The 16,662-nt window shown below is 56.2% G+C and overlaps 1 protein-coding gene and 1 pseudogene across 1 annotated transcript in view; both read right to left on the reverse strand.

Moving 5' to 3' along the window:
* Positions 1 to 283, reverse strand: part of LOC105005301 — a 4,887-nt pseudogene extending 4,604 nt beyond the window's left edge.
* Positions 284 to 7,522: 7,239 nt separating this feature from the next.
* Positions 7,523 to 16,662, reverse strand: part of FOXP4 (forkhead box P4) — a 35,490-nt gene continuing 26,350 nt past the window's right edge. The window contains exons 11-17 of the mRNA XM_010863252.1: positions 16,563 to 16,651; positions 16,396 to 16,472; positions 15,549 to 15,650; positions 11,804 to 11,925; positions 10,348 to 10,414; positions 9,815 to 9,984; positions 7,523 to 9,396 (exon numbers count right to left, since the gene is read on the reverse strand). Of these exons, the coding sequence (XP_010861554.1) occupies positions 9,249 to 9,396; positions 9,815 to 9,984; positions 10,348 to 10,414; positions 11,804 to 11,925; positions 15,549 to 15,650; positions 16,396 to 16,472; positions 16,563 to 16,651 (775 nt within the window). The 3' untranslated portion in view covers positions 7,523 to 9,248. The remainder of the gene's footprint in view (positions 9,397 to 9,814; positions 9,985 to 10,347; positions 10,415 to 11,803; positions 11,926 to 15,548; positions 15,651 to 16,395; positions 16,473 to 16,562; positions 16,652 to 16,662) is intronic.

The following is a 16,662-nucleotide window of genomic DNA, read 5'->3' on the forward strand; positions in this document are numbered from 1 at the left end:
GTGGGGCAGGGACGAAGAGGGTGGGCAGGCCTCCAGGGTCAAGACCTCAGGGCGATGTCTTGGCTCCAGGGGCTGACCAGCCCCCTGCCCTACCTCCACTTCCCTACTTCTCTTTCACCTCCACTTCGGGTGTCAGAGCCAACTTCACCTTCACCCTCACCAGGCTGGGTCTCCCCTCCCTTGAATCAGCTTCACCAGGTCCAGGCCGGGGCCTCTGCTCCCGGATGGCGTCTCGCCTCGCGTCCTGCCTCCCTCCCTCCCCTTGGCCATTTGCAAGTTCCATGAATGTGTCCAGACTCTCCCTCACAGAGCGGACCCCACCCCTCTTCCTGAGCAGCTGAGCCTGAGCCTTGGGGGAGATAACAAGGACGGGGATGTGAGAGGTGCCTAGTTTGATGGACAAGGGTGGGTCCTCATGGGAGCATCACGCTGAATCTCTGCTGTCCTCTCCTACCCCCACTTAAACATGTATCAAAACCTACAACATCAGTACAGAGAAAAATACGGATAGTAAAACCTTTTCTTGACATTCCAAGGGTATCCCCTTCCCCTCCCCCGCTGGGGTCCTCACTTGCTCTCTCCCTTTGCTGCTAAACTTGGTGAGAGAGTTTACACCCCTGCCTCACTTTCTGCTGTGTACATGGCCTGCTTAACACAACTCCCTTCTCTCAGAGTAGATGCTATCCTCGGGTGCCAGGGGCTTCCTGTTGCCAAGTCCATGGTGGTGATGGTAGTGGTTGAGGAGGGGTGGTTCTTCCAGGCTTTGCCCTCCGTAAGCACCTCAGCCGCGCCCTGCAGAACCCCTGCCTTGGCCTCAGGCTGCCTTCTCACCTGGCTCTCTTCCCTGATTGCCTCCTCCATCTCTGCCTTCCTTCACAGTCATGTTTCTTGGCCCACAACCAGATGTGGGCCCAGATGTATCAGTATTTCAGCAAGGTTAATCTCTCCAGCCCCTCTGCATAGGGCCAGCTTGCTTGTCCTGGCCCTCCCTGCAGGCCCAGCTGAACGACAGACCTCTTCCTTGGCCCTGTCTTGAGCCCAGAGGGGCTGAAGGAGTGAGATTTCTTTCTTTGGCCCAGGACCCAAACCTTGGAATCATTCTTATTTTGTTTTTAAGTGAAATATTCCAGCCACACAAAGGTATCAGGAATAATGGGATGAACCCCTGTGTTCCTACCAGCTGGCTCAGGAATAAACATTATCGATATACTTGAAGCCCCTTGAGTACCCCTTCTCATGGCATCTTCCCTTCCCCAGAGAGGCAACTACCATCCTGAATTTGTATTTATCATTCCTACAAATTCTTTCAATGTTCATGACATGTATGTGTGGCTTACACATGCATGGCTTCAAAGCTCTGTAACCAGCAGTGCTCTGTGTATCTTTCTTCCATTTCCCCCTCAGATGTACCCTGCTTATGACAAGTTGCACTGTGGACTCCTTTTCTCCACAGTCGAATATTCCACTGTGAAAATGGGCCACACTTGACCTCCTCACTCTCCCATAAATAGGCATTTCAGATACACCAGCTGAGGTCATTTTGGACCTTTCTTCTCTCATGCAGCTACCTGGTCTCAGCTTCTATTCTGTTCAAAAAGCTTCCTGATATCCTTTCCCAAAGCAACCTCCCTTTTTAGGACTCCATTACCTGTCACCCAGATAGCCCCAGTAGCCACCTAACTGGCCCCCACAGCCCCAGCTTAGCCTACCCGCCCCACGGCTACTTTTTCCCCACAGCTGATATCAGTTGGGTAGCCTCTGCTCTAAACCCTCTCCTGGGCACTGCCTCCCACCCCTGGCTGGGACCCCCAGCTGGCCCTTGGACTCTTCACAACCTGACTCCCTCATTTCCCGTATCAGCTCCCACTACTGCAGCCGGAGCTCTAAACATTCTAACCCTCCCCAATCCTGCCTTCTCTCAGCTATTGTTGCACTTACCAAGCTCTCCTGCTGAGTCTTAGCTTTCCTTCGAGGCTCCTCCACTACCACATCTTCTGTGAGAAGCCTGCTCTGAACACCTCTGGAGGCCACAGCCCAGGGTGATGGAACCAGATTTAGCCCCTGCCAAGCTCACCTGGTGGCTCAGACGGTAAAGCGTCTGCCTGCAATGCGGGAGACCCGGGTTCAACCCCTGGGTTGGGAAGATCCTCTGGAGAAGGAAATGGCAGACCACTCCAGTATTCTTGCCTGGAAAATTCCATGGACTGAGGAGCATGGTAGGCTACAGTGCATGGGGTTGCAAAGAGTCTGACACGACTGAGCGACTTCACTTTCACTAAGCTCACTTGCGGCTGTAGTCCATGGGGTCACAGAGAGCTGGACACGACTTGGTGACTGAACGATGATCACAATAAAGCTCACCTGAAGAATCAGACTGTCCCCTCTGATGCAAACTCAGTGACATGGGTCACAACTCTGAATCTCATCGGCAGTACCAGCAGCATTGCTGCTGATGGGGCATCAGCCAGTATGGGCCCCGTGTGCAGGCTTCGTGAGTTCTCCCCTCGATCTGAGGAGTCAGGGACTCTTTTTTCTCTTTAAATATTTAGAGACAGGGATGTGGATCATTTTTTAAGTTTTCATTGAATTTGTTACAATATTGCTTCTGTTTTTGTTTTTTTTGGCCATGAGGCACGTGGGATTTTAGCTCCCTGACTAGGGATCGAACCCATACCCCTGGATTAGAAGGTGAAGTCTTAACCACTGGACCACCAGGAAGTCCGAGAGTCAGGAATTCTTATCATCACTTTATAGATAAGGAGACTGCTCCGAAAGTCACTTGCCTGAGGCCCAGCCTGTGCCAGAGGATGTAAATATCGTTCAGCAGTGACAGTGGTGGGCCAGGCTTCTGTCAGCCCACTGTCTTCCTCACACCTGCCACTCCACACAGACCTTTGTTTTCTGCCACATGAACCTCCCTGAAGCTCCATCTAGGCCCCTCTACAAGTCGAGAAAGTTTTTTTTCTCTCACTGCTCCCTGTCAGTTTTCCCTTCCCAGCTGTGGCCTCTCTTCCAGGAAGTCCTTCAAGAGCACAGGGGGCCCCTGAGCCCCATGGTAATTGGCAGCCAAGATTACATTTCATTAACAGCTAGTATGTGCTGTGGACCTAATGTGCACCTAATATGCATGACACATTTTTATATGTGTATCATTAATCTTTTCAACAAGCCAGTGATGATCACCCTATCCCAATTTACAGATGAGGAAACCAAAGCCCAGAGAGGTCAAGAAGTTTTCCCAAGACCACAGAGCTAGCAAGTAGCAGAGGCAGGATCTGGACCCCTGCAGGGCCTGAGTTTTCTCCCCTGCAGTCCTTGGCACTGATTGCTGTCAGTTTCCCAGCCAGAGAATCAGCTGAGAGCTGAGTCCGGGGCTTCTCTGCTGTCCACCCACCCATTACCACGCTTGGCTACTCTTGACCCCAGGCAGCGGCCGATGGAGACAGTCTGAGTTCCAATCTGAGAGCAGGAGGGGCCCTGACCCTTAGCAGGGGTGAAAGGGTCCTACACAGGACCAGGAACTCCAGCATGCCCACCCCACCCCGTACCACTCCTGTTAATTCAACCTGTCTTTCAAAGGTCGCCAACGCCCCCTTCCCAGCCCCTCTTGGGTAGGACAGAGGGCCTTTCAGCCTTGGCTGCCACCATGACCACTTTCTTGGGAGGGGTTGTTTTTCTAAACTTCTGAACCTGAGGTGGAGACAGACTGCAGGTGTGCGGGCGACCCAGGCCTGTGTGATGGGATGTCACAGTCACTGCCGTGTGGTTTGTGTCCTTGCCCAGGGTGGCCACAGGATAATTGCAGGTTTTCAGCATGGAAGGGACCTCTTGGTGTAAATGTAGCTGATTAGCATCACGTGTGTGCCCATGTGTCTGTGCACGTGCTCAGGTGTGAGTCTGTGTGTGTGTGCAGTCCTTGTGAATCCTCTCCACCCCTCTCCCCTGCCCAGCGGCCTCTCTGCCCTCACTGCTCAGACTCTATTCCAGCAGAAGCTGCCCCCCGCCACTACCTCCTTCTCCCTGTGTGATTATTTTTAAGGGGCATTTCAGGCTTCTTTCTCAGGCTCCTTCTGTCCCTCAGTGACATTTCAAGCGTCAACTTACCTGATTCTGCCTAGAGCACTCTGAAGCCAGGGCCTGATTCCTAGCTCTAAAGTACTCTGCACTTCAGTTTCCCCTTTTGGAGTCTCCAAGGAGAAGGGGGGGAGGAAGCCACAGTGAACAGTGTCACAAGAAAGCTGAGACTAAGCCACCAACCTGCTCTCTTCTCTTCCCCTAGATTCAACCAGATTCCTCATTCTTTTAATGCTTCACCTGTTAGTCTCTGATCCCGAGCCTCAGTTTCCTCATCTGTGAGATGGGGATAATAATAGTATCTAACTCAGAGTTAGGTGGCATCACTCACTCAATGGACAAGTTTGAGCAACCTCTGGAGATAGTGGAGGATAGGGAAGCCTGGAATGCTGCAGTCCATGGGGTCTCAAAGAATCAGACACAATTTAGCGACTGAACAACAAACAGCAGAGCTGCGTAGACAAAATATAAGGCTTCTATAATAGGATGTGGTATGTGGTAAGAGCTCATTAAATGTTAGTAATTACTGTTACCATTAAAAATCTTTACTGAGCCCTTTACGGTGCCCAGTGTACTAGGCTCCAGAGGCGTCTTCTCTCCAGATTACTCTCATCTCTCGTTTTTGTTCAAGGTGCTTCATAGGTCAAAGTTGGATGGGTCTGCTGCTGCTAAGTCGCTTCAGTCGTGTCCGACTCTGTGCGACCCCATAGACAGCAGCCCACCAGGCTCCGCCATCCCTGGGATTCTCCAGGCAAGAACACTGGAGTGGGTTGCCATTTCCTTCTCCAATACATGAAAGTGAAAAGTGAAAGTGAAGTTGCTCAGTAAGTGTCCGACTCTTCATGACCCCATGGACTGCCGCCCACCAGGCTCCTCCCGTCCATGGGATTTTCCAGGCAAGAGTACTGGAGTGGGTTGCCATGGATGGCTCTAGAAGCCCCCAAACAGCAGGAGGAACACTTTTCTGCCCTGGGCTAGAGACCGCTCTCTGGGACATGGGGTCACAGGGCTGTAGTTCTCACAGGAGGTTGAGCACTCCCTCCCACATTCCACCTCCAGTCCTTCCCTGGAGGGCAAGTTTGCCCCAAGAGGAGCAGCAGCTCAGCTTTGTGTAAAGCGCCCTCTGCTGGCCACTGGCAAAGGCCTTGGTCGAGGGTGGCGAGTAGGGGGAAAGGAGCCTCCTGAGTGTGAGGGGAAGGGAATGTCTGCCCAGTGCAGAGTCCACAGAATCACCAGTGTGTGTGCTCAGTCGTGTCCGATTCTGCGACCACATAGACTGCCGCCCACCAGGCTCCTCTGTGCATGGAACTGTCCAGGCAAGAATACTGGAGCAGGTTGCCATTTCCCACTCCAAGGGATCTTCCCAACCCAGGGACCAAACCGGTATCTCCTGCATTGGCAGGCGGATTCTTTACCCCTGGGCCGCCTGGGAGGCCACTGTGTTACCTTCTCACCCTCAAAATGTCTGGCTTGGAGTATCCCCCCCGCCCCTTTTTTTTTTTTTGGTTGCCAGCCTGAGAACAGCTTCTAACACAGTAAATGCAGAAATATTCAGACCTGGACAAACAGCCAGCCAGAGCTAACAACCTGCTCCCGATAACAGTAGGGAGAGAGGCTAGACAGCATGCAGAACTTCCTGACAGCAAAACAAGACTGGGGGTGAGGTGGGGGAGGGGATTCTTATTTAATAGGTAATGAAATCCCGTGGACAGACAAACCAGCCTGGTGGGCTACGGTCCATGCGGTGGCAAAAAGTTGGACACAACAGCATCTGAACACCAAATGATGGGGGAGGGGGCTACATGGGATATGTCAGAACAGTAAGGACATTAATGATTGAGTCTAACTCAGAAGACGGAGGTCCACAGCAGCCTCCTGTTTCTTGCATTTTAAGACCTTCCTCTCTGCCAATACCTGGGATAGGTCTCACCCCACGTCCAAATGTACCAATCAGACATTTGCCATATCCCTGGGGGAAGGAATAAAAAAGACTAGTTTGAAGCAGGAGAAACTGAAGTTGGACCACTGGAAGGGCTGTCCTGACACTGAGGCTAGGTGTCTTGTCCCTTTAGAGTCTCCCATGTGGGAAGAGTGCTCCTAGGGCCAACCAGGGAACAAACCTCCTGTGGGTGGAGTTGGGAGCTGGCAGCTAACACCTCTGGATTCTCTAGAAGGCTGGTGGGTTCCACGGGAAAGCAGGGGGAAAGGGAAGCGGCCAGAGTGAAATTGAGGGTAACTGCTTTGCTGCATTGTCAAGAATGCCCATTTCTACACAGATTACTTGCCCCTAGTCCTACTGTGCAGAACCCTGGCGGCCACCATGGAGGGTGATGGGGGCAGATTACAATTTGAGCAGTGCTACTTCATAGCGCCCGGTGGGCAAGTGGGCAGAGCTCCCCTGGCCTGGCCCCTCCTGAGATGCCCTCTCTAGGCAGGGACAGGGGATTCACCCAGGGCTCTGCACCAGGGTCCAGAGGATTAGGGCAGGGGAAGGAGGCAAGGTAGATGGGGCTGGACAGAAAGTGGAGGACACAGATAATGGTTGAAAGGAGCAGGAAAGGCCTGAGACAGGAAGTCAGTGGAGACTCAACCTCCAGATCCTGCCGGCTCTTTCCCCCGCTACTTCCCTCAAACTTGGCTTTTGGAAAGTTCCAGCATTTTGATTCTTTGTGGGGTTACTAATGCCAGGTCTGCTTTCTCAACACCTTCCGTCCTCTCTCCACACTTTCCCCAAGCGCACACACTCCTTCCTGGGCTCTGCTGTGAAGTGCCCCTGGTGCTGGAAGGGAGCTGGGGTCTGAGGTGGGGAGGGCTCCCCTACTGCAGATGGGTAGTGGGTGGGGAGTCAGGATTTGGTGTGGGCCAGTGGTGGTACCCCCTACCCTGCTCTGCCCTTAACAGTCTGAACCTCTTCCTTCCCTCCCCCAGCTGTCCGGGGTCCTTTTCCATGGGCTGCAATAACCCCTTTTTTGACCCGAGTCTACACTTACAAGCGCCTACACGGCACAGTGGTGGACAAACATCTCAATGCCACTCCCTCCCCTACACACACCTATCCAGGTAGCCTCCACCCATGGGTGATGGGCCCAGAGGGCTTCCCAGGCAAGTGCTTCTGCAGCAAGAACCCTCTGGATCCCCGGAGGAAATCTACTGCCCAGTGAAAACATCCAGGCAGGAAAACTTGGATTTCAAACCCATGAAGGAACCAGGCCCAGTAGTCGTGACTTTGGGAGAAAACATAATGATGGAGACCTGGTTTCGGAGAAAATTCCCCAGATGAAAAGGGAGCCAGGTGGAGCGGAGAGGAGCTGGAACAAAGCTGTCAACGATCATGGAGGCGGAGACGCTGGTGCTGGGGCTCGGTCCACTTCCGCACTTGCAGCAAGCGCCCCTCCAGGAGCCCCCGCTGCCCAGAGCGTCCTCCCCTCCCTTGCTGACACACGCAGGGCCCGGTGAAGAGAGGACGTTTAATATTTCTGTGCTGGTCAAACAGAACACAGGTGGGGAGTACATAGGGGAGGGGGCAGAGGGCCCCCTGCCTCTTGGGAAGGGTGGCTTGTGAAGGGGTGTATGTGGGGGTTTCTTGGGAAATAGTCCACGGAGTCTTCTCAGCAAAGGGGCCTGGCCTGGGGTGTTGTGTAAGCATCAAACACACCCAGTCCTTGGCCTTAAGTTGGGGTCCCCCATAGGGGGTCTGTGGAGAGAGTCTCACTTTTTTTTCCAGCTCCTTCGCTGGAATCCACACTCCCAGTGTGATGCGGAACTTGGTCCTGGAGAGGGGGGTCAGGAGAGCCCCCAGGAAGCAGCCCAGGGTTGGGAGGAGGGCTCCCCGTGCCCATGGCCCAAGGGGACGAGAACCCTGCAGGGGGAGCTGAGGGCGGAAGTCTCCTCCCCTCTGCTGGACTGGAGCAGAGGGGAGGTGCGCAGGGCCGCCAGCTTCTACTGAGTCCCAGGGTCCTCGGGGCGGGGGTGGAGAGAGGGGGTCTTGGCCACCAACAGACACTGTAAACTTTGGTTTAAAACAATAACTTAAATCGGGGAGGGCTTCCAGCCTGGGGCTGGGGTGGGCATGAGGAGCAGGGGATGTGGGAGGCGACAAAGGAAAAAGCCAACAAAAAGTTTTGGTTTTTGCTTCCGGCATAAGAAAGGTCTTTGGTCATCCGTGTAACTGAGGGGTGCAGGGTGGGGGGTGGGTGAGGGAAGACTGCAATGGGGGACCTGAAGGCTGGGGTGGGAGTGACCGGTTGGGTCACAGCAGCCACCATATTCATCCCGCCCGCCTGCCCACCCGCTTTCAGCCTGGCCTTTTCCCGGGACGGAGGCAGATGCTTTCCTGCAGCCCCGGCAACACCTAGGCCTGACTCCAGCCTCAAAGGTAGCTCGGCTCCACCTCCATGAGTCCACCGGGCACAGGCCTCTTCCTGTGCTTCCTGGCGTGAGGGGCAGCAGCCAGCCAACAGGGATGGAGGCCTGCTTCAGCCTGGAGCCGGGCGCCCTGCTTCCACGGACCCGCCCCCAATCCGGGTTCTCTCCCTCCACCCCGGAACTTGTCCACCCCGCCCCCCCGACTAGCTGTGGCTTCTGAACAGGCAGAGCTGAGGGGGCTGGTTTCTCCTGGGGCTGCTCTGAGATTTAGCCGCTCTGACCCAGGCCAGGGCAGGGGAAGGAGTCGGGATGGAGTGAGTTCTTCACAGTACGGACAAGATGGTGGAAGGGAGCACAGAGGGAGGAGGTGGGGGCCTCTGGCCAGACCACACAGCCAGAGCCAGGGGTGCAGTGCCCTGGGTTTGAGAGGGTGGCTTAGCCCCGCCTGCGGGTCTCCAAGGCGCTGAGCAGCCCTGTAGGGGCGAGCTGGTGGGGGAGGAGGGCCCTGATGCTGCTGGTGGTTGGGGGCAAGGGGCGTGAAATTCAGATGTTGGGGGGGGGTCTGAGGAGGGGTCTGGGCCCTCCGTGTCCTCTGCCGGTCCCAGACCAGGGATTCTGTGTCCCCTCGGGGTGCGGGGCGGACCGTCCCTGCCCCCGAGTGTCGTAGGTCAGTCAGGTCACCTTGGGAGTTGCTGGCCCAGCCCCCCCATCTGAGTCCCGGAAGTGCCTTGAGGTTGGGCGGGGCGGGGCGTGGGGGTAAGTGGGGCCTGTTCCCGAAGGCGGGGTCTCACCCCTGCCCCTGGAGGCCCTTAGGACAGTTCTTCTCCCGGCAGCTCCTCCTCCAGGTCCCTGTCTTCTGGAGGCCCCGCGGTGCTGGGGTTGGGGGGCCCCATGGGGGGCCCGGGCCGTCTGTCCTCCTCGGCCTCAGCCGGCTCCTCTTTCACCTGTACCTGGTGGCTGTGATGGGAGGGGTGATGTGGACACCCGGGGGGCCTTCCCCTGCCCGCTCCCACCCCAAATGCATCCAGAATCTGGGTGTCTCCCCAGGAGCTCCTCATTTCTGAGCGACTGAGGGCTGACATCAGTCTGGTCTCCCCCAGGGCTCTCTTCAAAGGAAAGGAGGTGTCGGGATGGACAGAGACGGTCCTTGGTTGAGAAGGAGAGAGGAAGGGAGATGAGAAAGGATGGAGGAGGGAAGGAAATAAAAAAGAGGATGGGGGTGGGGAGTCATGAGGAGAGCGTGGGGCCACCGGTCCTGGGAAGAGCTGGACCAGAGGCGACAAGATGGGGATCCCAGCTGCAGAGGAACAAGATCACACCTTCCCAAGGTTTGAGGGGGCACTGGGATGGGCTGGGGTCCGCGCCGCAGCCTCACCTGTACTGGGGTGGGGAGAGGCGAGGCGGGCTGCTGCTGCCGTTGCTAGGCAGCGGCTCCACGGGGGCACCCGCGTCGTCGTGGCCGAGGGGCAGGAGGCTGCTGGCGGAGCCAGGGTTCAGCATGCCGGGGCTGTTGAGGAGGGGAAAACTGCTCTCGGCCAGGGCAGCCTGGAGGGTACAGAAGTGGAGGCCCGTCAGTGGGCTCCACCTGGTCAGGTGATGTCCCTTCCCCAGCCCTTGGGAGATCTGCGCCCTGGCAGATCTCCGGTGCTCCTACCTCTGACCCTGACCTGCCTCTCAGCTTTGCGGAGAACCCGGGCTTGACGTATTACCCTCCAGGGAGACAGAGGACCCCCCCCGCAACACAGGGACAAGCCAGGGCAGGAGACTCCATTGCCTATCTATGCCAACCTCCCTGCCCTGTGCCCCATGTCTCTGCCAGAGAGGATGGGGGAGGCTCTCTTCTGAGGCCAGCGAGCTGGAGGGAAGGTGACGGGGCTGGAGGGCACTGGTTGGGGACCAGTCCACTACCTGGTAGCTGGCGTTAAGTGTTCCGTAACTGAGGCCCGAGATCATGTTCTTCACCAAGGTAGGGCTCCTGGAGGAGAGAGAAGGCATGTCTGCTTCATTCATTGGCTTACTCCTCACTCAGGCCTTGACCCTAACTGAGGGCCTGCTCTGTGCCAGGGGAGGTCCCGTTCACTATCCTGGAGGTCATAGTCGGCCGTGCCCATCTTGTTCAGCCCTCCTGCTGACCTGAAGCAGCAGGAACCAAGAGCCGCCTTCACAGGAGAGCTGCCCGTGCTCTTAGGGACCCTGGAACACGCCCAGAGCCTCCGAGCTGATGAGTGGGACAGAGATTCTTCCCTGTCTTTCTCCATGCCAGGCAGCCCAGTAGCTTTTCTCCTCAGTTTAGATTTCCTGCTGTCCGACAAGGTCTGAGTGATAGCCTCCACAGACCCCTTTCTGTAAAATCCACTTTCCTGCCATCCTGAATTTGGGGACATCTAGTATGCTGTGTGCTCAGCCTGTCCCCACATGCTCTACACCACAGGCTTTTCTATACAAAAAAGTGCTCCAAGAGTTGGGTCAGGAAAAGCAATGGCTTAAGGCCATCCTTCCACAGTGACTACCCCCAGTTTAGAGTGTCTCAGAGAGGTTAAGAAACTGGCCCAGTGTCACAGAGCTGGGGAGAAATAGAGGTATAATTAGAGCCTAGGTCTTCTGATTCCAGGGTGAAAATGGGACATAAAGATTTCAAGTGTTGGGACTGGCACGTGAGGGCACTCAGAAGGGGTGTGGTTCATTTTTGAATCCCAACCCTGCCCCAGCCCCCACTTCCGCCTGAAGGTAAAGAGGCTCTTGTCTGGGAGAAGAAATCTTTGAGGGGTACAGGCACCCACAGATATATATCTAACTTGCTTCACACCTCTCTCTGCCTCCCCATAGGCCTCTGGCCCAAGAAGCACAGGAAGGCCCACGTGAGATGTCTGGGGTGGAAGGTGGCGGTGCTGGAAGGGAAGCTGAAAGAGGAAGCTCTGACCCTCTCCCAGGCTCCTCAGTCTCCACTCAGAGCGCTACGTGGGAGAGATCAGAGACCCAGCTCTGCCAGGGATCTGCTGGGCGACTGCCTTCCAGCCCCTTGCTCTCTCTGGGCCTCCTCTCCCTGTAAAAAATGAAGAAGTGGGGCCCAGGGATCTCACAGGTTTGGCTCATCTTGTGACAAGAGTGGCTCTGGGGATGGCAGCCCCTTTGTCAATGGCCACGCTGGTTGCCACCTGCCCACACCCTGATCCCCGGTTCCTCTCAGCTCCTCCCTTGGTCAGAAGCAGAAGACTGAAATGTCCTCTCCCTGAATCACCTGTCACTTCCAGACTCCGGGCTCTCCTGGGCCCCTGTGGCCTCATTTCTCCCCGCCCTCCCCCACGGCAGGAAGGCTCTGGTGCGTGGAGGCGCCCTGGGGAGGTATGGGGGGTGGCCCACGCACCCCGTCATCTTTGGCGGTCTTCGTTTCTGGTACTCCCGCTCGTCCACAGTCCACACAGCACCCTTGACGTTCTCCACGCGCACGAAGCACTTGTGCAGGCTGAGGTTGTGTCGCACTGCATTCTGGGGGTACAGGGACAGGAAGCAGATGCTCAGAGGGGGCCCCTCCTCCATGCGGGGGAGCACAGGCAGGAGGGTTCTCAGGTCCCACCTTCCCCGGCCCAGTGACAAGCAGCAGCGGGTGGGCAGGAGGAGACGACGCAGCCGGAGCGGAGGGAAGGCCCCTTTCTGCCCTTGGAGCCGGGGGTCCCCGGTACCCCTCGCTGCCGCCGGCCCGCTGTATCGTCTGCTCCCCACCACATTTTAGAAAACTCTGTCTACCAGGTGACTGACACCTCATTAGCAATAACCCATTTTCCCACCATCATCAAGCAGATGCATGCAGTCGTTGGGGCTTCTGAAGAACACAAGAGCCCATTCAGGCCCTGGCCCCTCAGTGAGCCTGGGACATCGTAGCTCAGGCACACACACAGTCTCCATTAAGCCTCAAAAGTCTTAGGAATAACTCAGGAAGCCTTGCTGCAACTTCCTCTATCCCCCTGGAGCATGGGAGCCTTGACTCTGGGCTGTGGCTTAGACTGTTATTGTTTAGCCACTCAGTTGTGTGACCCCATGGACTGTTACCCGCCAGGCTCCTCAGGTTCATGGGATTTTCCAGTTAAGAATACTGGAGTGGGTTGCCATTTCCTTCTCCAGGGGATCTTCCCCACCCAGAGATCGAACATGCATTCTCCTGCATTGGCAGGTGGATCCTCTACCACTGGGGTACCAGAGAAGCCCTCTGGCTCAGAACACATAGCTTATTTAGAGCACGAGGTATACAGTAGGGGCCTACTGCATGCTTGTTAACATAAAGAAGCTGGGAGAAAGGAGCCTCTGAGTTTAGTGGCTGTACAGCAGGAAAAGGAGGGAAAAGAAGAAAAGTCACCTTGGCAGTCCCACCTCCTCCCAGCAGGATAACTTCAGGAATTGAGGTCATCTGGTTTGTAGGACACTTGGGTGGGGGCAGGGTGCTTGGCCCAAATCGCCCCCTGGGAGCCTGGTCTAGGGCCCTAATCCATCTGCCCCCACCCGCCACGTCCCTCACTCCTGTCCCCCGCTCTCCTCTTTCAGCTTCACACCCCCAGCCATCCCTGCCCCTGTTACCTGTCCCCCCCAGCCTCCCCCCACCTCATCTCCATACTTGTCTCCTCTTTACATTTCTAAACGGGGAAGAAAGCAGGCTGGGCGGGCAGCCCGTGCCCCTGGAGATCCCCTCTCCCTCTCTCCCTTCCAACTCTTGCCACTTGCAACTGGCCCGATTTCATTACCAATTTTAATTTGCCTCTAATTAAATCCTGTGTATTTTTCCAACTCGCTTGCTAATCCACGAGGGAGGCGGGCGGCTGGAGTGGAATCTCTTGGAGCGATAATTACAAAGGGCCTAATCACGCCGGGGCTCCTGCCTTGGAATAAATTTGCCCGCATTACGGGGCTCCGATCCTCCGCTTTGCAAATGAGAATGACCCCAATTTCCGAGGATGGCCTCACCGGGGCTTTTTTCCCTCATTTCGAAGCCTGATTCGTGATGAGAGACTAATTCGTTACGCTGAAACATTAACGGCAATTTAAGGGGTCTGGCGGGGGCTGCGTAAACAAAAGGACTGGCCCACAACATGGGCCCTGGGAGGGGACGGACACAGGGGGAGGGCCAGCAAGGACCGTCAGCTTGGCAGATGGCTGCTCTGTCCCCGGATGAACGGCAGCTGGCCTGGCCCACTCCAGCTCCCGACCCTTCTGCCCTGGTCTGAGGCGGACAGCATCCCAGGCTGGGGGGCCCGAGAAAGGAAAGGAGGAGGGAGGAGAGGAAGCTGAAATGGAAGTTGAGAAGGAAGTTGAGAAGAGGAGGGACCTCAAGGAGCAGACGAACCGGTGGAAAGGAAACAGATGAGTCAGGTGTGTACGCAGGGTGCATTTCCCAAGTGACATGAGTGGCAGCTTGGCGGCAAAAATCCTGAAAGTCAGAGTGGACCACAAGCTGAGATGGTTTCTGTTGTGCCACAGGGAGGGCACAGGTGCTGCCCTACACGTGGCAGAAGCACCAGCAGAGCACAGCTCAATGGGACTCACTCACTGAGTGGGCTTCTTGCTGGGACCTAAAAGAGGTGAGGGGAGGTAGGGGTGAAGACCTCCACGGAGGGAGACACACTGCTGAGACGACAAAGGCTGGGCCACCAGTCAAAGGTGGTTGGTATGAAGGCCCAGGGGGTTGAGCTATGGGAGGGGTGGCTTCCTGATGGTCATCGAGGGGTTTAAGGAGTCACCTAAACCAGCTCCTCCTGACCTCAAGAGGGACTGTAGAGGTGATATAGTTAAGAGAGGACAGGAAAGGAGGATAGGTGGGTGAGAGGCACTTGGCCCCCAAGAAGGAGGCTGTCTGTAGCAGTGAGGCTCCACACTGATTCCCCTAAAGGTAGCGGATTAATATAGTAAAGCAAATGTTACATAACAACTGTAATGATCCCGACATTTGTATAGGACTCTGTCCTTTATGAAACCTGGTATCCAAACCGGCTTGCAGGTTGGAGACTGAACCAGGTGGCCCCCAGAAGGCCCTGCTGGCTCAGAGAGAGGGCAGGACTGTGGTTGGCAGGAAATGACATCACTCACAGCCAATGAGAGCAGCTGTCCCAGCCTCGCTGCATCTTTGGCAAGCATTGGGAATTGGGCATAGAGATACAGAAGGTCACGAAGCAGTCTCTCCTGCTGAACTTAGCACTCTCAAGGAAGAGAAGGCTGGGCTCTGTACAGACTCTACCTGTCCTGATCACTGGTGGGGAGGGGGGTCCCTGTGACACTTGTGGAAACCTGGTGGGCCAGGGGAGGTAGGCTGCTTAACTGTAGCTTCTGCTCTGGCCAGCAGAGGGACTCAAGAGCCAGGGATCCGATTCAGGTCCTGCGACACTGGGCCCTGGTATCCATCCTTTCCCACAGGGCGCGGACAGTTCCTTCTTTCCCCTCAGCCGCTCCCACCCTGCTGCACAGAATGTAATACTTTCACCCGTCAGACAGACAGACAGACAGACGCACACCCCCTCATGCTGGCTCTAGAAAAATAAACAGCTTAGTGTCCCAGCTCACATTTCTGCACCCCATTTTTCTAGGGTCCCTCCCTTGCCTCTTTCTGGTCCCCCAGGAAAACTCTACAGCTGAAGGTGTTAAAATGACTAACTGAATGAAGACAATTATCTTCCTGCCACTGATGGCGGAGCTGGGGAGAGTATGAGTGTCTGTGTTTGTGCCCCACAGTACAGCCCAGGATTTCGGTCTACACACACGTCCAGGCCTGCAATCACCCATCCCCCCAACCCCCATACCCATTCTAGGCTTCAGAGTGTGCACTTTGGCAAGGAATCTGGACCTTCAAGGTCTCCTGTGAATGGGACCCAGGCCTCCCTACCAGGTTCGGGCACTACTGACTCCTGGAGGCCCTACTTCAGGGGGCTGGGGTCTTTGGGGCCAAGCGGGGGCCCTCTAGAGAAGTGGAGGTGGGGGTGGCGGGGCCCAGGGCCCAGCCTGGGGCCTGCTGAGTCTTTTGTATAGAACTGCCTCTCCAAGGGGCCTGTTAGCCAGCTTTGGTTTCAAAGGGATGTGGCAATGTGCAAGGTTGCCCAGGGCCCTGGTGAGGAGGAAGGGGCATGCCTTACCTTCCAGGTGGCTGTGTTCCTGCGGAAATAGGCGAACATCCTGGTGAACCAGTTATAGATCTCGTTCAAGGTCAGCTGCCTGTCGGGGGTTTCCAGGATGGCCTGTGGACAAGGAAGAAGTACAGGGACCCTCAGTCTGGGCCTCCAAGGGTCACAGGCCTGTGTGCTCTCCCTAGCTCTCCTCTAGGGCCCTTAACTCGTCTGAGGGCAGAAGATACCCACAGAGGAAGCGCATGGACAAGCCTGGGGGTGCTCTCTGGTCCCCTGAGAGGGGCAGGCTGGTTGCAGTCCAACCAGAGGCTAAAGGGGACACAAGTCTCAAGGGCCATGCACTTGTTGGAGGAGCGTGTGAATTTCTGCTGGAGAGAACATGGCTCAAACAGCCCCTGCCCTCAACTGGGAAGGAAAGCAGCATTCTTGAGAGAAAGTAGAGCAGGCCATTTGGAATTTATCCTGGTTCTGGCAAAGGGCACCCCAAGCATGAGATGGAGTGTGTGTATGAGAAAGACAGAGAAAAGGACACAGATGAGTGACCGTAAGTCTACTAAAAAGTAGTCTCACGGGAGTAACCTGTATGTGGAAAAGAGAGAATGGATGACACGGTGGGTATGAGCAGCAAAAAACAGCGAGTGTGCTCTCAGAGACAGGTCCACCTGACCAGCAGGCTGGATCAGCCGAGGTCCCATTGGAGAGGCCACTGGTTGAGAAAATCGCGGGTGCGAGCGGGACGGGACTCCCGTGATGCTCTCTGCTCCCAGGATCCCCTGGGGGCCGGGACCCTGAGGGAGGTGCGCAGCCAGTGTGCTGCCCTCCACCCACTCCCTGTGCCTCCCCACGGCTGGCTCACCTGGCGGATCAGGGAGGCGTAGGTGAAGGGCGGCCGGACGTCAGCGTTCTTGTAGAACTCATGGTTCTGGGCCAGCTCTGGGGGGAGACAGGCAGGGCATGAGGAGGTAACCGGAAGCGGGGGCTCCGGCTGTGGCGGAAGACGCGCCTCCCCACGGCGGCCCTTACCTGAGGAGATGGGAGAGCAGAACTTGTCGCTGCTCCTCCGCCGGGCGGGGCCCCCGCTGTGCAGGGACGCGGAGCCCAGGCCGGGGGGCCTCAGCGGGGT

This window comes from Bison bison, unplaced genomic scaffold (assembly GCF_000754665.1).
Source record: "Bison bison bison isolate TAMUID 2011002044 unplaced genomic scaffold, Bison_UMD1.0 scf7180017864487, whole genome shotgun sequence".
NCBI lineage: Eukaryota > Metazoa > Chordata > Mammalia > Artiodactyla > Bovidae > Bison > Bison bison.